The sequence below is a fragment of the Camellia sinensis genome, unplaced genomic scaffold (assembly GCF_055761805.1).
Source record: "Camellia sinensis isolate YWXY unplaced genomic scaffold, ASM5576180v1 Unanchor12, whole genome shotgun sequence".
Classification (NCBI taxonomy): Eukaryota; Viridiplantae; Streptophyta; class Magnoliopsida; order Ericales; family Theaceae; genus Camellia; species Camellia sinensis.
In genome coordinates, this window is record NW_028128998.1 from 6,800,067 (window position 1) to 6,820,323 (window position 20,257).

The 20,257-nt window shown below is 36.3% G+C and overlaps 1 protein-coding gene across 5 annotated transcripts; it reads right to left on the bottom strand.

Moving 5' to 3' along the window:
* Positions 1–12,902: 12,902 nt before the first annotated feature.
* Positions 12,903–20,034, bottom strand: LOC145789184 (uncharacterized). Of its 5 annotated transcripts, none has more exons than XM_082911655.1 (7): positions 19,578–20,034; positions 19,431–19,516; positions 17,696–17,843; positions 17,473–17,573; positions 16,390–16,461; positions 15,453–15,500; positions 12,903–13,195 (listed from the first exon to the last, which is right to left on the bottom strand). In XM_082911655.1, the coding sequence occupies exons 3-7, from the start codon at positions 17,757–17,759 to the stop codon at positions 13,085–13,087; spliced, it is 396 nt and encodes a 131-aa protein (XP_082767781.1). In that variant the 5' UTR covers positions 17,760–17,843; positions 19,431–19,516; positions 19,578–20,034; the 3' UTR covers positions 12,903–13,084. The 5 variants fall into 5 exon arrangements, with proteins under 5 accessions (XP_082767781.1, XP_082767780.1, XP_082767779.1 ...); XM_082911654.1 differs by having other exon boundaries at positions 17,696–17,971; XM_082911653.1 differs by adding an exon at positions 17,915–17,971 and having other exon boundaries at positions 19,431–20,034.
* Between the last annotated feature and the right edge of the window lie 223 nt (positions 20,035–20,257).

Here is a 20,257-nt window from a genome sequence, read left to right on the forward strand (position 1 = left end):
TATTTTGAGCTCTTTTCATGTTTGTTTAAGGGCCTCTCCCTGTTTGAGGCTTCCTTTTAACACTTGCTTCTTTACCTCTCTTGTATGCCTCTTTCTTGCATAGTATTTTAGGCTCATTTGTAAATTGTTTTGAGCTTGGTTATAAACTATAAAGTGGCTTATTTTGAGCCCTTCTTCAACATTGTTGAAGGGCTATTCACTGTTTGAGGCTTCCTTTTGTCACTTGCCTCTTTATCCCTCTTTTAGCCTTATTTTTGCATGGATTTTTAGCCCCTTGTGCTTGTATTTTTGGGCTCTGGTCCGAACTTTAAATAGTCTTATTTTGACCCCCTCTTCATGTTTGATCAAGGAACCTTTGCTGTTTGAAATTCCCTTTTTGCTCTTTGTGTTTAAACCTCTTTTTAGGCCTTATTTTGCATAGTATTTTAAGCTTGCATGTGCACTGTTTTGGGTTTGGTCACTAACTGTAAAATATCATGTTTTTGGCCCCTCTTAAACCTTTTTTGGAGGGCCCTCCTATTTTTGAGGCCAGAAACCATCACTTGCTTCTTTGTCTCCCTTTTGGCCCATTTCTTGCACAATGTTTTAGGCCTGTTTGTGTTTAGATTCGTGGCTTGTTGAAAACTGTAAAGTGCTTCTTTTTGAGCCTCTCTTCAACTTTGTTGAAGGGATCTTGGCCATTTGGGGCCAGAAGCTGCTACTTACTTCATTACCTCTCTTACGGGGCCATTTTTGCATGCTAGCTTAGTCCTATTTGTGTCCATTGTTTGGCCTTGCTTAAAACTGTAAACATGCTTTTTTTGGGACTGTCTTGATTCTATCTTCACACTTCATGTTCAAATAATGCATGCTTTGCATAGCCATAGGTCATTCCATGTACCTAATTTCATGTTTCGGGTCTCATTCCATGCATCGGGTACCATGTTTCCATGTTTCGGGACCATTTTGCATCACATTTCAGTACTGAAATTTGCATGATTGCATACCATGTTCCATGCCTTGCCATGCTTTGGTAGAGTGGCATTCGTACCTTAGGTTCGGTCCTCGGTTTGCGTGCACGTGTGCACGCATTTCGAGTATCTCATTTTCATCTAATGCCCTCTTATGTGAGTGTGGCTAAGGTCCACTCATGTTGGTGTAAGCCCATATTGCATTGTGTATGCCATTTCATTTCATAGCATTGTGTATGCTAGGTTGTATGTTAGCGCATTGTGTATGCCATGTTATCTCGTGCATCGTGTATGCCATTTCATAACATTGTGTATGTTAGGTTGTATCTTAGTTGCATTTCATGCATATCATGCATATTGCATCGTGCTTGGGATAGGAGTTAGCCCGAGCACGGGAAACGAGGGACGTTTCGTACTTCGAGTGACGGAACATGTCTCAATTCCCAGTCACTGACACTCCGGATTATCCATGATGGAGTTTAGGTTTTGTTGTGTTTATATGTGCATTCATTTCATATTGAGTCGTGCAATTCGACTCCTCGGCCATCATGCATCGATATGCGTGATTGGTGGCACGAGGATCGAGGCATGCATACATTTGTGAAAATACATTGCCATGCCCTTTTCCTGCTCTCTGTTGCAGCAAATCAAGAATCAGTAGCCTTTCAAAGGCCTTGCACAGCATTCCGGCATCAATCGCAAACAGAGGCTAATTGGGGCATCGCAGTGGATTTCCGTACAAGGCAACTCAAACATGCATCATCCATCATCCGGAGCAGAGTTGAGGCAGTCCCTGGCTTGCATGCCAATTTATTGCTTTCCTAATTTAATTTGTTAATTAATTAGGGTTTTGTACATATTTGGACTGTAATATTCATTCGGGACTGTATATTATTTATTCGGACCCTCCGAGCGAGGGCACAACTGTAATAAGTGTGCGTGTGTATGATGTATGTCTTCCAACCCCACGTCTTTCTCCCTTTTATTTACCCGCTTATGATGGTTAGATTAGGGCATGTTTCAATTAGCATACAGTATGATAGCATGTTTGCATTCATTCATCTGTCTTGCATGCACCAGGCTCGGCGCATCATACTAACTGCATTGAATTTTCAATTCCAAGTTGAATACATGTTAGCTGTAGCATTTCATATGCCATGTCTAGAATAGCCGAGCCTGTTATAGTTGCACTTTTGCATGTGTTGCATTAGGCATTTCTGTATAATTAGGATCATGCATGGATTTCTAATTAGTTTCTGTTTTGGCTTGGAGTACTCGGTAAGTTTTATGCTTTAGCATCCTTGCATGCGTGTGAGTGACTGCCATGAATAACATGCTTACCATGAGGCTATATGCTTATGTGATATAACTGCCTGAATGCCTGTGGGTGAAGGTTGGGTTATTTGAATTGGAACAATTCATCAAATGTGTGTTTTAAGCCCACTAGATAGTGGCAAAATCATGTTTTTCTAAGCCCACCCGAGGGTGGCAAATCCACGTCTTAGCCTACTTGCGGGTAGCACCATCAAACCACTTTAAAAAATAAACATGAAATGTTTTGTTCCAATTCAGACGATCCAGTCTATACATGTATGCTGTGCGCACCACATAGTAAATCTAGGCTAATAACCGGAATAAGAACGCATAATGTTTTCAAAAATAGATATCATGGTTAGTAGAGGCCGATCTTTGATCGGGCGAGCGGGGGTGCTCACGAAGTGACCTTCCCCAATCGTACCCAAGTTCCCGAGCCGAGGCAACTTTGGTGATGACGGACACGTGGCCTTAGGCAAACGAGTCAGGGTTTCCTAAATTTCCCCAAAATAAAATATTTAGGTGGCGACTTTGTATCTGGCAAAGCAGTCCATGTTTGGCACTTCTTTCAAAATCTGTTTTCTCAAAACGATTTGCCGGATTTGGACTCTTTGGTTCAGATTTAGAACCGTGACAAATTGAGAGTCCGAACTGTAGTGAGCCCAATATCGAATGGAACGGGGGGGACTCATTCCTCCCCAGGGCGTTCGGGGACGTCTACACATGCATATCACAAAAATCTAAAAATGAGCTATTTTTAAATTCACAGTCATGATCAGTTCGAATTCTTATGATATGCCCGATAGAAACACCCTGTTCATTTTGGTTTTTAAGGACTAAGGATTTGAAAGTATCAAACGTATTAGATTTTTCTCTTAAAAAAATTACCCATGTAAATCGAGTATAATCATCAATAGTTAAAAAAATGTATGTTTTACTTCCAATACTTTCTGTATGAGTGGGTCTCATAAGATCCTTATGAACAAGCTTAAGAGGACATTCGATTGTTAAGCTATTCACCTACTGAGGGGCTCGAGTTTGATTCCCTAATTAACATGGCCCGCACACTTGGTTTACAGTCTTACCCATTTGGGGCACTCCTCTCACAATCTCTTTGTGGGCTATCTTAGTTAGTTCTTTGAAATTCATGTGACCTAATTGCTGATGCCATAAGTCTAGATTACTTATGATAATCGAGTAACAAGTGAGATCATTAATAGTAACAATCTTATAGCAGTTATCAGATGTGTGAACCCCATGCATGACAGTATTTCTTTTTTTGTCCAAAATTTCACATTTATTTTTTGAAAATAATACTCCATGATGTGAGTCACACATTTGACTAATGCTCAAAAGATTGGTTTTAAGGCTGTCAGTAAGCAATATATTTTCCAAATTAGGAAGACTGGGGACACTTATAGAGCCCTTACCAATGACTTTAGAGGTGCCACCATCTCCAATGGTAACAATTCCTCTTTCATATTTCTCAAGGGATGTGAAGTAGGATTTGTCTCCGTCAAGATACCACATGTGCAAGTCATGTACTTTCAGTGCAGTGTGAACAACAAAACTAGTCAGGTCACTCTTTCTTACCCATATCTTTTTGGTCTTCACAGAAAGGAGACTGGCATTATTGGTAAATGTCATAGCGTTGTGAACACCATTATGAATCCTAGTCTTCCTAGACATGTAAGGTTGTCTCTTAACACATGCAATATTAGAATTTCTAACTTTTTAAGACACCCTAGAAAACAACTTAAAACAATAAGGGCAAATGTGGCCATACCTACCACAATGATAACAAATGAAAACAGGTTTTACCTCCCTTTCTGTGGCTATACCACCTTTAGGTTGATGGAGAGGCTTGTCATCTTGTTGGATCTTCAGCTTTCCCTTGACTTGAGTTCTTTTGTCATGAGCTGTAAGAGCCTTTTCTTTTTGTTGTGTTGCATCACCATAGCCTATCCCACTTTTGTCACCGCCCATTTGTTGAGACTCAATGATGTCTTCAAGTGTCTTTGATCCTCTATTCCACATATCAATTGTGGCTCTAGCATTTTTGAGTTTTTCCTCTTTCTAACCGACCAGCTCTTCCAAGGCAACTTGAGACATCTCGAGGGATTCAATCTTTTCTTCATATGTGCCATAGATTTTTAGAAGTTCATTCATCTCGTTGTCACAAGTCAGTAGCTTTGCACAGAGAGCTTGTCTGTCACTTGAAATCTTGATAACATCCTTTTTAGCTACAGAAATCTCCTTATTTAACTTAACATTCTCACTTTCATATACTTTGATAGTGAGTTTGTCATTCAACTTGGATAAGTTTAGAGATTTGCTGTATAGTTTTTCAAAAGCTTGTTGAAGTTCTTCATCATGTATCTCATCATTATCCTCTGAGGTTTCATCATCTTTTTTTTATTCTTCTTTCTCGTCGAGAATCCAATCAAGTGACTAAGGCACTGATGTGGGTATCACTAGATGGTTATGAAGATGACTTTGTTTTTTCATAGAATTGCATAAGAACAACCCATGCATCTCTGGCATTCTTGCAATGAGAGATCCGATCTTGTTCACCTTCAGAAAGTGCTTCTCTGATGGTGTTCATAACACGTTCACTACTCTCCATGTCAGTTCTTTCAACATCACTCCATTCCTTAGTTGGCTTAGCAATCTTTTGATTGGTGTCCGGATCGATCACAAAAGGAGCTTCAACATTCTCCTCAATTGTGTGCCAACCTTCCGGATCCCAAGTGTAGCTCGACTGTGCCGCGCCCCCTTTTCGGAAGGTTTGAAAGAAAGCCCTACATTTCAGACTCCCGCGATTCTGAATCTAATCTCACAGCTGTAATGTGAATTTGATAAACACCAAAGAGTCCAAATCCGACAAATCTTTTGAAAAATCGATTTTAGAATGAAAAATGCCAAAATTGGACTGTTTTGCCAGATACAAAGTCGCCACCTAAATATTTTTGTTTTGGCAAAATTTACGAAACCCATGACTTGTGCCAAAGGCCATGTGTCCGTCATCACCAAAGTTACCTCGGCTCGGGAACTTAGGTACGAGAGGGGAAGGTCATGAATTGAGCACCCCTACTCGCCCGATCAAAGATCGGCCTCTACTAATCATGATATGATTTTAATCAACATTATATACTCTTGTTCCGATTATTAGGCTAGCATTTACTATGTGATGTGCACACAAGATACAGACTAGTTTGCTCAAATTGGAACAATTCAATTCATGTTTGTTTTGCGAAAAGGGTTTGATTTTGCCATCTCAAGTGGGCTTAAAGTTTGCGAATTTGCCATTCAACAAAGTGGGCTTAAACGTACATTCATTGAATTATTCCAATTCAAACAACAAGCGTTCATCCACAAGCACTCAAACAGTTCAACAAGTGAGCATTTTGCCTCATGGCAAGCATGCTAGACATGGCAATCACTCATATTCATGCAAGTATGCTAAAGCGTTAAAAACTGACCTAATACTCCAAGCTAAAAGAAAACAAAAGAGTTAGAAAAATGCATGATTCCTAACTATGCCAAATGTCTAATGCAACACATGCAATAATGCAATTAATAGGCTTGGCTACTAATGTGGCATATGAATTAATTCAAGACATGCGGTCTAGGCACGTATTCAAAGAAGTATTGAAATGACAATGCAGTTTGAATGATGCGTCGAGCCTTGGTGCATGAAATACAAGATGAATGGATGCAAGCATAAGGCATGCTAATTAAAGCATGTCCCTAATCTAACCATCAAAAGCTAGTAAATAAAAAGGAGAAAGAGGTGAGGTTGGAAGACATGCACATTATTACATTATGCTCTCACGAAGGAGAGTCTGAATAAAAGCTAACTAGCAAGCTAAACTAATTAAGCTAATTATTACAAACCAAATAAATAGCTAAACTAATTAACAAATTTTTACAAAACTTGAATGAATAAGTAACTAACTATCTAAGCTAATTAAATATTACAACACGAACTAATTCAATTAATCAAAACTAATTTAATAAGTAAACTAATTAGCTACAACTAAATAAACAACAAATAAATATTATAACACAAACTAATTAGTTACAACTAATTAATTACAACAAATAAATGATTAGTTGCTAATTAAACTAATTAACTAGTTAACTGGTTCTGAGAAGCGAGGGAGGCCAATGCATGCTCGGTTTTCACCTGAAGAACATCCGCTGTCTGCCCTCGAAAGCCTCTATTTGCACAACCCTTACACTTTTCCTTCTCCAGATCAATTCTGCCATGCTTTACAAGTACATTGCCCAAAATTCATTGGTGGCCGGCAGGCTAGAAGTGGTGGCTAGCCGGCCACCATTGAGGGATTTTCGTCTAACAGTGATGGTCTACCGACCAGTAACAGTGGCCAGCCGGCCACTGATGACACACCTTTTTTTTTCTACAACAGAGAGCAAATGGGGCAAAGAGAGGGTATTCTCACGGGTTGTTTGTGTTGTGTATCCCTCCTTATCATCAAAATATCTCAAATGAGTGATACACTTGGTCCTCAAACAATCAATCAAGCAATTTCATTACATGATGGCTGAGGAACCAAGATGTACAAGTTAATAAATGCACAAACAAGACCTAAAAAAGACTATCACCCTATCATGCATGATCAAAGGTAATGGAGACCTAGGAAACTTGGTACATTTCATCACTTTGAGTATGAAATGCCCCAATTTTCGTTGTGTTCAATTATCGTCCGATTGAACACATCAAAACACAACCAAATCTTATCTTGCACAATTTTAGTTTCAAATTTTCAGTTACTCATTTTAATTACCCTTCCATTCTTTAACCAATTAAGTCCATTGGTGAGAAGTCCTCTAAAGAGAAGGAAGTGTCAAACAAGGTGTAGTTTAAGGCAAGAGAGAGGTGTCATGCCATTGGTAATGAACCCCCAAAAGAAGATTAAACCATTGAGCAATGAATCTCAATCTCAAGCTTAAACTATCCTAAAGTTGAAACAACCCTCAAAGCGAATAAAAAGTCAAGAAATGAGGGAGATTGCACAGATTAAAAGTGTTGAATTTAGGTGAGAAAAGCACTAAAACATGGCAATCAACTCAAACAAGTGGTGTCTAAAGGCCTAAAACACCAAGTTTGTGAGGACTATTACACTACAACTATGCAAAGAAGACTCAAATGCAATAAATAGCCAAAAATAGAGTTAAAACAGTCCAAAATAGAGCCTAAAGCATGCTAAAATAAAGCTACAAAAGGCTAGAAAAATAAGCTAACGCATAAAGCTAACTAGGCTAGCAAACAAGACACATGGAGGGGAGGCTAACCCCTCCAATTTTGGACTTCAAAACTTAATTTTTACCACTGAAAATACTCTGAAATTTAGTGCTCAAAAGCCCAAAAAAAGATAGTTTGAAAGTGGGAAACAAATGTGGAAAAGCCTTACAAGCAAGGAATAAAGAAGGGTGAGATTCCCCCTAACCTTAAATGGCCTAAAACACCAATTTTCAGCCCACAAAAATAGAGTTTTTTATGGCCTAAAAACAGCCCAATAATAGTAGGAATAGATGGAAAAACAAGTATACAAAGAAAGCTTAAAAGGGAAGTAGTATACCTCTTGCAGCAAAGGTCAACTTTAGCACTAATTCAAGCCAAAACCAACTCTAAGAGCTCCAAGAAGACTTCAAGGAACCTCAGCTCAAAGAGGATCAACTTTGGTTAAGGAGGTATAGGCAAAAGTGCAGTATAACTAGGTTAATGTGCGCAAATTTGTAAGAGAGAGAGAGTGAAATGTAGAGAGAGAGAGAGAAAGATTTTTTGTTCCAAATTTTCCAACCTTTAAAATGGGGAAGAAGACCCTATATATATAGATGAACAAGCATTTGGCTGAGAAATATCCATCCATACACGTGTATGGAGATGAAGCCATTGTGCCAACAGCTGGAATAGCTGTCAACAAAATATTTGCAAAAAGGTCACTACCAATGATGGCCGGCAACCTCCAGGGGTTGCAGGCTTGAAGGTTTTGGTCCAAAACAGGTCACAGAATGGATAGGGTTTGACGGCTCAAAGATAGGGCATTCCACCGAGGACTTCGGGCACTAAAACGAGCACAAATAGTCACAATCATTGAGTGCACAAGCGATGACGTCCAAATCTTGGAAACGGTCAAAAATGGGGTGTTTACACCAAGCTCTGAGATAGACTTTCATTTTACACTTCCAGTACAAATAATTACTCCCATAAAAAATAGGAGCCCGATGCAGACTAGGCCAACGAGCATACTTAACTGGCTTGGGAGTTGATTGAGTGAAGATAGACTAGAATGCCATGTAGGCACTATCTCCGTCTTCACCAGATTCGGTTTCATTAGTTTCTTGCTTTGACCCGCTTTCATCATCCCAAGTCATCGTGTAGACTTTCTTTTAGTTCTTTTTCAAAGGACATTCGAGAGCAATATGCCCAAAACCTTGGCATTCATAGCACTTGACTCCTTGTACTCTCATAGTCTTATTTTCAATCTTTGGAGCAACTTTGGATTGAATAGCTTTGGGTTTATGATTACCCTTATCTTTTGAACTAGAGTCCTTGAAATTAGGCTTCTTTTTCTTTAATTTTTTTTAAAAAAAATTATTTAGTAAACATAGCCGTCATTTCAAATTCTAGATCCATTTCTATCTCAAGGTTCTTAGCAGTCTCATGAGCACTAGTAAAGACCACACTGTCTTTTTGTTTTTTTCTCAGAAATCATATGGGCTTCATAAGTCTGAAGGTTTTCGACCAACTGATCAAGCTTGAGGTTCTCAACATCTCGAGCCTCCTTTAAAGCTGTCACTTTTGACTGGAACCTTTCGAGTAAAGATCTCAAAATTTTTCCAACCACTTTAGATTCAGGAATTTTTTCACCAAGTGTGAAACAAGAATTCATGATGTCACTAAGTTTAGCATAAAAATCATCACGTCTCATCCTCTCGCATAAAAAGATTTTCAAAAGAGGTGTTGAAATTTTGACCTTTTAACAGCAGTAGTACCCTCGTGAATAGTTTCAAGAATGTCCCAAATCTTTTTTGCTACCTTACACGTACAAATACGTCGAAACTCTTCCAGTGTGAACAAAAGAGAGAATTGAGCGCTTTACTGTTCCAACTTGAATTTTGATAATCTATTGAATCCCATTTATGAATTGGCTTGGGAATATTAACACCATCGCTGGTAACCATATGTTCACTCCGCCTATATATAACAGAGTGCAAAACTTTCTCATTAATTGATTTTAAAAACACCCTCATACGAGCTTTCTAATAAAAATAGTTTGTCCTATCAAGTAAAGGAAGTCTATAGGTTGAGTTACCTTTGCGAATCGAAGCCATTAACACGAATCACACAAAATCACACTTCTATAATTTTTATAAAAAAAAACAAGAACGAGTGACTTGCTCTAATACCAATTGAAAAATCTATGTGATTCGTGATTCAAAACAAATTTAATTGCAACAATCCCCAAACAATTAAAACTAACAATCTAAATCATCTAGCATGTACAAAAGTGATTTAAATTATTTTTTCATAATTAACAAATTGACACAAACGATTTTTACATGGAAAAAGACATAGTTTGAGCACCTCCAATTGTGATTAAAAAAACCACAGGCGAAATGCCACTAATCAATCCACTATGAAGAATGAAAATACACAAGATTACCAAACAATTTACCCAACACTCCATAAAATTGTCTTCAACAACTTGTGTCGCTTTCATCACTGCCTTCGTTTCGGAATTGATTAGTCTGATGCTGAATCCACAACACCCATGCCGAATCCATGACAACGAGCCACTTTAAACTCCCTTAAAGCCTTCACGCTTGAATCTTCGGAATCCACTGAACAAGAACTCTTCAAATTGAATGATCAAACAATCCTCTGATGTAAACGACTTAGATCATGAGATAAACTCACAAAGATATCAAGGGAAACAAGTAAAGAACCTCCTGAGAAAAAACCTAACCCTCAAGAATAAGATCTGGAAGCTATAATCCTAAATTCTAACCTTCGCGTAGCTTTATAGTGAACAGGGTTGCGAAGACCACTCGAGTCAAGAAATGGTCGCTCGAGCAGTGTGCCTCATACGCGTGAAATAAAAAATGCCTTCACTCGAGCCACCACAATGTTCGCTCGAGCGAATATCGAACTCTCCCAGCATTTTTGTAGACAGGTTGAACTATGAGAGCAGGGATTTTGTGCTCAAACGACCACTCTGTCGTTCAAGCAGTCCATGATGAAACAAGTCAATGATTACAACTAGTAAAAGTGTTTGTTCGCGTAATTGATAACACAAAGAACCTAACACATCTTGCATTTTATCAAAGACATAAAATATTTTTTTCAGAAAAAATCACCCTGACCTATCCAAAAAATATCAACTTTTCTACAACAAGGCCAACACAAAACTACATTTTTTTTTTTAATAAAAAACAACAAAACAAGACAACTCTACCTAGTCTAATAAAAAAATAAAAAAATAAAAAAGACCTGCCTATGGACCAATGAAGGGGAACAACGCAACACTCCGACAGGCAAACCGGACTCTAGTAGTTTTAACAGGTTGTTTGGTTATGGGCTGTGCTCGTCCCAGGTGGTGGTAATGGCTACTAGATCGCGATAATTGTTACAGTTGCCATTGCTTGAGGCGGTGGTTGGCAATGTTCTAAATATCGGCCGATACGTGCCGTACCGGCCGGATCGTACCGAAAAATGGGAGTGCCGAGTCGGATACTCACCAGTATACCAGCGAGAATGAATTTCGCGTTCGTAGCGGCCAATTCCCGATACTTATCGGCCTAAATCCGATACGTAAGCGATTTGTTTCCGATACAGTCCGATACAGCTGATGCTCTGTAGAAGGTTTGTTGAAGATTTGTTCTCTCATGCTCTGTTTGTATATGTGATGCTCTGTTTTTTTATTTTGGCTGAAGAAGTCATATATATGTGATGCTCTGTTTTTTTATTTTGGCTAAAGAACTCATGGTTTTGCTTTTTAAGTGGTGTTCGGTTTGTTTATAATTTTTTTTTTCCTGTGGTTATTTTTTTAAATGCACATAATTTTTTGTATATATTATTGAGGTTGAATAGAACTCAGGAGCAATTTTTATATAATTTTAAATGCACATAAGTTCAGAAGCTAAATAGAACTCATAATTTTATAACTCAGGAGCAGGTTTATTCTCTCTCATATATATATATATATATTATCGGCATAGAATATAATTTTTTATATATAAAAATATTTTATATATATATATATTTTAAATGCACATATGCTCAATATATATATTTTTTTATATATTATTTAAAGAGATTTAATATGTCAGATTCTTTATTTCAGATTATTTTTATATCAGATTATTTTTATAGAGGCTTAATCTGCCAGATTTTTTTAAAGAGGTTTAATTGTTAAGTAAAGATGTTTAATATTTTAGATTTTTTATTTTTATTTTAAATGGATTATTATTACTAACTAAATTAGAATTACAATATTTGTTAATTGAAAACTATTATTGTAGATAATTGAAAGTTATAACGGCGCACGGAGGTGGTTCTAGTGAAAGTTATTTTCATGTCCCTTTTTCTCTTATTAATTTGTTGTGCATGTAGAAGTACTTCATTGTTGAAAATAAGTAAAAAAATATTTTCACATCAATTTTATATTAAAAGTTTGACATATATGCCAAATAAAAGGTTGAGACTAAAATAAATGCATATCATTTAGTTGAAAATGAGTCAAAAAAGTGCCTCTACATATTAAAATTTTGATTAAAATGTGATAAATTAAGGCTAAAAGAGTCAAAAGAAATGCATAAAATTGAGTTTTAGATGGATTACTAATGATTTTTGAAATTTTACAGCCGCGACGCTCGATACCCGATACGTATCGATCGATACTACCGATACCGATACTCCGCGATCGATACCGTTACATTACCCGATACCGCGATTTAGAACTATGGTGGTTGGTTACAGAGTTGGCGACAGAGATCACAATGAGGTGTTTTCCGTTCTCTACTTTGAGGGTCCGTAATGGCAACAGTTGTTTAAGACAAATTAGAGAAGAAACAGAAAGAATTTGATTTTATATGTTGTTTTTCAAATACAAAAAATTCAAGTTCTAAATTTCAAATTATAAGCGGGATTTTTGAAATTTGAAGAAACTTTCAGCATTGAACCGTCAATGTTATCTCATCAACGTTGTGTCTATCAATAGTGATTACACTGCTGGAAAAACGACTTTTAGCGGCGTTTTTAAAACGCCGCTATATGTCTGAAAAACGCCGCTAATTCCTTTAGTGACGCTTACCACCAAACGCCGAGGACGCGGCCGTCGCTGTAAGTTTATGACGCTTTAAAAACGTCGTAAATTTAGTATAGGAGGCGTTTATACAAACGCCGCTAAATGTGGCAGCCAACTGTCACATGGCGTCGCACAGGCATTCAGCGACACTTCAAAAACGTCGCCATAACTTTTTTTATTATTTTTTAAAAATAACTATAGTGGCGTTTTAAAAAACGCCGCAATTGATTTTTTATTTTATTTTTTTTTTTTTTGAACTACTAATTTTGTGAGATTTAACTTTAAAAATATACCTGTAAAATAGCAATAATGAATAAAACTTTGTATAGACATATTTCTATGAGATTATTATTCCCTCACATTTATAATAGTACCCAATACAACATCCTTCAAGAAAAAAAATCCAATAAGTTCAAAACAAACCAAGCAGCCATCTCAAGCACAGTTTCACATCATCCAACATCAATTTAATATAGAAGGCAATTAGAATTGTCTTAAAACACAAATTGACTCTCTCCTGAAGAATACAAGTTCCAAAATAAAGCAGTAGAAAAATAATTGTGACATGCAAACTCTTGATCCCTCAGGTTCCTCCTGCAGAAACATTCTCGTTAATTAAGACATGAACAAAAAAGTGCATATCATTGTCATATGCTTATAAAACAGATTGAGAAATTAACCACAAGTCCACTTGTATCTCCATGAAGGAATCCTACTGTGAAGCTTAGTTTCCCGAGGACTGTGATAGGGGAAACTATGTCTCCTCGTGTTGCATATTTCTCTTCCAGAGGACCCAGTTCCATGAGCCCAGCTGTACTAAAGGTATGCCTAATATGCTAAATTATATGTTATTTGATTTTTGTTGGCAACTTCAGTTCACTGGGAAGTTTACTGGTTGCCAAACTTGCCATTTGATAAATGGGTAATTCACATTCATTGCTAAAAAGTGGACTCTTGTTATATAAAGAAAGAATCTAACTAATCATATAGATATTTGTTTTTGGTGGGGTAATAAGATATTAAGCTTAAGTATTTTTCTCCCCCATGAAACAGAAATGAGTTTTGTTAAACTGAAATTGTTCAGGTAATATTCAAATATGTAACAAATAATTGTCAAAACGCACAAGAATGTAATACAAATAAGGGTCTCGCACACACATTTATGAGTAGAAAATGAAAGAAGGCAAAATAAATATCCAGTGACTACGTCAATATTTTTTGCATTAAAGAATTCAGGCTTTGCGTGGAAATCAACTTAGATTCTATAGGAAAAATGGAAAGGCAGTGGGTGCGAACATAAACATAAGTATGAATGGTTGGTGAAATTAACAGGAATTCTGAAATAAATACTCAGCAGAAGTAACCTTAAAAAATAAATAAATAAATAATTGAAAAAAAAAAAAAAAACTGAATGAGCTGTTCTCAATGCTATATGCTATGCTTATAAAGCATAATGCCCCTTCAATAGAAAATAAAAATAAAAATGTAATTGTTGGAATGTGTAAACATATTTCAAAACATATAAATTTCCTTTATGAAATGTTTGGTTTATGTGAAGATGGACAAATTGAGGGCAAACTATCAACACACCCTTGAGATTTAGCCAAAACATGGATTGCCTGTCGGTAATTTGCCCAAAAATTTGCAAAAAGAATTTGGAATATTACCCACTGATTGACTAGTTTAGAGTGCAAACAGAGCATGTTAATTCTCTTCAGTGCTTTTATTGATGTTGATATATAACATGCCAAGTTTGAACTCATTCTAATTTTGGTTCCATCAAAAAAGCCGGATGTAGCTGCACCAGGAGTGAGCATTTTAGCTGCATACCCACCAATGGGTACAAAGCATGGAAGTGGCTATGCATTCCTATCAGGAACTTCAATGGCTTGTCCAAAGCATGGAAATGACAATGATATGCACTTTTTGTTGTGACAATGATATGGACTTGTGGTTAATATAATTTTTTGAAGAATGTTATTTTTTTTCTGAAACAAACACAGTTATGTTCTAAGTTCTTGGATTCTGATGTTCAAAAAAATAAAAAAGCTCTTAGTTACTTGTTCTTTTAAAGCAACTGAAAATAATACACAAGTGTTATGATAGAACAAACGAAAATGAGATATACGTAGTTCATCTACAACCCTAAGTCCAGGAGCAAAGAATGGGGGTTTCAAGAGCAGCTGCTTCACTCTCAAAGCTGTTTGTAAGAAGAACTCACTCCAATCTCATATCCCTAATCCCCATAATAACAGATAATAGCCCCGTTTGGTAGAGCTATGGGAAAGTACTTATAGCTTATGCCTAAACAGCTTATAGCTTATAACTTTCAGCTTAAGCTGATTTCCAGCTTATTCTTAAAGCATATCCTGCCCCACTCAAAGAATAAGCTGTTTTCTGACTTCCACAAAGCTATAAGCTATAAGCTATAAGCTAAACCAAACACATCAAAATAGCTTAAATTAAGCTGAAAGCTGAAATAAGCTGAAATTAAGCTGTACCAAACAGGGCCAATATATACTAAGATCAGAATACAGCAAGAAATGGTTCAGACCTAACAGATTAATCAGGTCGTGCAGGTTGTAAACGGGGCATAAACACAATCCGGGTAGAATATGATATACCCACAATGATAAATAATCAGGCCGAAAGGATAATTATGTTACATTTGATAATGATGTGTGTCTCATTTTGTGAGACTGCAACTCAATGTTTCAGGTGCCATCTGATTTGCATACTTCTTGCTACTAAGAACAAGAGACTGAGTAATAATGACCAAGTGTTTTATGTGTTTGGGCAAAACTACTATATTTTAAGGATGTTTTTTGGCTAACAAATGAGAAAATCTGACCTTCTCAGATAAGAATGTCCCCAGTAAAGAACCTCCCAAAACAGCCAGCTGCATGAAACAATTTTTAATGGATCAGATCTATCAATGTAAACATCAGCTCGTTGAAACCCAAAAAAAAAGAATGAGAACTAAATAATCACATTACCAAGTCTGACAAAACTTAAAATTTTGAACTATTTATGGTTAATTATATTTAGACTGTCATTATTAAACCTTGCCAACATAGCCTAATCGCAGGCCACCAAAGTCACCGAAATCGAAAAATTAAGAGAAAAACATGTATTTTATTTCTTTAACCAAAAAACTTGTAATTTGCACATGTTGCCAAATCACTCTTTTATCTTCCAGACCCAAAAGCATGTTTCAAAACTAAAGTATTTCTGCTTCTTTGCCAAAAAATTCTGCAAGTTGATTTTTCAGTTATGAAAGGAACTTGCTGTGTTGCTGATGCAAAGATGAGTTTAAATTTTTCTTGAAGTTTAGAAGTTCCAAAGTTGCAACTCTGTGACCAGCTAGTAGATTTTACAAAAACATGGATCCATTTCTTGTTTCTTAGATTAGCTACCTTCCATGAAGCAAAACAAACACACTACTAGAAAATGCTTTGGGTTAATTCATGAGTCCTCTTAACTTAAGGCAACAATCGAAGTTTAAACAATCAAGTAAACAAGGTCTTTCTTCCATTTATGTGCAAGGCATTCCCCAATGCTGGTTCTCATTAATTGCAGGTTAAACCCAAGTTTATGCCTTATTGTCTCATGTTAACATTGTCACCAACACCAACCTGTCCAAACTGTACAAGAAAAAGAAAGTTCGAATTGGATGATGGAGATAGCAATACCTTCTTCTGTTTGTTATCAAACTAGCAAACTTTTTCATGATATAGAGATGCAGTAGCATTCAATTAAAAAAAATAAAGGAGAATTAAGTCATCAACCTTATTCCAACCCCAACCGTAAAGTTTTCCATCAGATGTCAGTGCCATGGTGTGTCTCCAACCACCTGATATCTGAAAAATTTTAAAGCCAAGAAAAGTTTAAAAACATAGGACAATAAAAACATCAGTCATAGTTGCAGACAAGTGAACAAATGTACGTATCTACACTTACTCGCACACATACACATATATAACTGGACAGGCAATATAAATTTGTTGGGAATTATGGTTATTAGTATGAGGGGTATTGTTGCATTGATAATATATATAACATTATTGTTGGTGAACACATGAAAGTGTATAGCTACGCTAATATTTTTAGGTACTGATGCTCTTTTATTAAGTAAATTCCTTTAAAAATTTCAAAATCTCTGTCAACCACACAGCAACTAAACTCTTCACAAGTTGGAATACATCAACTGAACTCTATTGACTCATTAAACAGTACCTTGTCACCAAGAAGGCAGAGAAAGAGAACAGAGTATTGAGATCTCTAAACAACAAATTCAAGCAGATAAAGAATACAACAAATTCCATATTCTTATTCTTTTCACTAGAAGAAGAACATGAGTATCCCATGCATCTTTGTACTGGTCGTAACGTGGGGAAACTGTCATAACACGATGCCCCTTGCCCTAGATGATGATTTGGCATAGAAATCAGATCAGTTAAAAATTCATCATCCTAAATGTTTTACCAATTTACCACAAAACTAACCAAGAAGATGATTCAACTAGAGTAGCAAATAAACAAGTATAGTAAATAAAAAAAATAGAGCTGCTTGTAAACTGGGTTTCCTATAAAATTACAAATATTGGCCCCACCAATATTGTGCCAATTTTGCTCCCTCAACTGTGAATGTTAAGATAAATGCAGTCATACTAAGTTGACCTGCTTGTTATGTAATTAAATAATAGGTTTAGAAGCTCAAATGCAATGTATAGCATATATGATGCATCCAAACATGAGAGATGGAGATAAGAGTGCTAAGCCATCATTATAGGCCCAGAACGATCAGTATATAGCAGTCTGAAAAGGTAATAATTCATATGGAAATTGAAATCAATAAACATTTAAAAGTACCTTGGATGCAGCTACATATCCAAGCAGGGTTGCCAGCACAGCAGTGCTGCAAGGTGAAATGGCTAATGCGAATGTAAGCCCAGCCAAATATGCTTGCACACCTGACATGTCCAATTTTTAAAAATGTTATTTGCACTTTCAAGCTGTAAGCACATCCGAGAGCCAGCTAAACAACAATGATGAATACTTGAGAATCTGATGGTAAAATTAGAAAGTCCATTACCTGAAGGGAAATTAGCAGCAGCAGCACGAGGATCAAAGTTGTTGCTTTGCTTTGCTACCATCATGTTATCTCAAGTCGTGCAAGGCTTACGAAACTTGATATTGAAAAGCATCCACATCACAGCCCAGACCATGAGCCAATCCTGGTTCTGAAAAAGTAATATTAACCAGACCATAACTATATATGTAAATAGATATGTGTTGGGTTGGGGCAGGTCACCTAGTTAAGTTCTCCACTGCCATTCTCATGCATTCCAAGCACAAATAGTTTATTCATCTGGAAATGTAGAAACTGATAATGTGCTAGGAGATTTTCAACATGACAGAAATTAGAAAATGAAACCTATGAATTGCTAGACGAAACAAAGACCAACTTTTGTATTAGAACTTTATTTCCCATCATGTGATTCCATGCTCCATAGTACCACAAAAATGGACTTGTCACCATCTTGATAGAGAAATTAAACCACACTAGACATATATTCTTTAATTTTAAGAAAGTTGGTGCTCCTTCCTTTACTACCCTCAATTTTATATGCTAATAATATTTTTCTTCTTAATTCGAATAATCATGTGGTCCATATTGCCTCCTAAAATTTCTTTTCATTTCATATGATTCCATGTTATCCAACAAATGGACTTTGTCACCATCCTCAAAAAGAAAGACATGGGATCATTGACATAATGTGAGAACATAGTCTTTTCAAGGCTGACTTGCAATCGTCTGAGGTGGCTTGCATTATTTGGTCAATGCTAAAGTCGGCCCACAACACTAACCAATCAGTAGAAGCCACCTCAGTCTGTTTTAAATCCATAACAGATTTAAATTCTAACACAACATCAACTTTGTAACACAAATAAAATTCTAACTTTACAATAAAATTTCTTATATGTCGTCTAAAATTTTTCTGAATAGGAGCAAAAAAGAAAATTTTCCATTGAAAACTACCTAATTTGCAACTTCCTCAGTCTGACTTCTGCAGGGTAGAAAAAAATCGTTGAAAACTACATTTTGGTTTTTTCCTATGTCATGAATTCACATAAATGGGGTTGTCCATAAAACCTGAGGTGTTGTTTAGTCCTAGATCTGTTGGGTGAGTTTAATTCATGCACTCTGACATTGTTTTCAAAATTCTCTCTCCTAACTGTCCCACTTTCTCACAATTTTCCAGTTTGCCAATGCTATTTTTAAATAACACCCCCTTGAATGAGTTCTTTTACCAATCTATCAGAAGAGGGTAGTACCATACTAAAATAATAATAATAATAATAAGCAATTCAATGATAAAAATATTTTTTTTAAAAATGCTAATTACTAATCTGAATAGATGACCGATTAAGGTTTTTTGAAACACACATCTCACATTGACTTGAGCAGTCAAGGCTATTTTTGCTAACTAAGAAAAAAAAATATCACAATTGCAATGCTGCAGTGTTTATAGAGAAGCTCATATACTCATACTTCTCAATGAAACTTCCTATATAATGATTTTCACGAAAAAAAAGAGCTTAGTATCCAAGTATTAATCTGATTATTATCCACAACAGATCACTAATTCAAGTGTTTTTGAATCACTGTTTTCTATTTTCAATACAAGTTCTTCCACATCCAAAGTCTTTATAAGGCGTTATTGAAGATCATAATAATGAATTGAGAGATATGTTTCCATTACAGCACTGAAATAGGCTTCGAAATGAAGAGTTTCAGAGAGAGACAGAGAGACGATGGAGCTCACCTTAGTAGACGATGGTGCAGATGGTGTTTTGGAGCTTCGAAATCGAAACCGCTCTGAGATGAAATCACTGAGATCGATCTGAATCTCTGTGAATGATAAGCTTTTAGAGAGGGTTGACACAGAGAGAGAGAGAGAGAACTCACCTACCTCGTTGGTGTAGATGGTGGCGGCGGTGGAGCTTCGAGATCGAAATCAAAATCAGAGATTCAGATGAAATCGAAATCAGAGAAGGCGTAAGGATTCAGATGAATCGAAATCAAAATCGAAATTGATCCGTTGATTTCTGCTGGAAGAGATTAGGGCATTCTGCTGGGAGAGATTAGAGTAAGGCATCTGTTTAGAGAGAGAGAGCGAGAGAGAGAGAACGAACGATAGACTGATGAGTGAGTAAAAGATTAGGGCATCCCCTGATGAGTGAACGAGTGTATTAACTAGTTAGCCAGAGAGAGGGCATTTGAAGGCGCTTTTCAACGCCTTCAAATAGTGAAACGGTGCCGTTTTAACATAAAACAAAAACGACGGTTGAAAAACGCCGTTAAATGGTATAAAATGTGGCGTTTCATAAAACGCCGTTAAATAAACGTCTTCAAAACCTATAATTCCTGTAGTGTTAAGGTGATTAAGGGTCATTTTGAGAAGTATAAAAAAAGTCACTTTATTAAATTAATAACTTATTTATGTTACATTACTTCTTAATTTCTTATATATGTTTTCAAAAAAAATCAATAAATTAAAATTTTTTTTTCTACTTTTCAAAACAAGTATAACTGCTGACAATCTAGCAAGTTCACTGACATAAAACTCGATTGGCATCCTACCATTGGTTT

Bases quoted from the DNA above. Each gene is read 5' to 3' on its own strand.
- LOC145789184 (XM_082911655.1), bottom strand. From the start codon at position 17,759: ATGATGGTAGCAAAGCAAAGCAACAACTTTGATCCTCGTGCTGCTGCT. The intron at 16,462-17,472 runs GTACTTTTAAAT...AAAATTTTTCAG, and splicing joins GATATGTAGCTGCATCCAAG to ATATCAGGTGGTTGGAGACA. The intron at 13,196-15,452 runs GTCAGATTTTCT...ATGTTTCTGCAG, and splicing joins GGACATTCTTATCTGAGAAG to GAGGAACCTGAGGGATCAAG.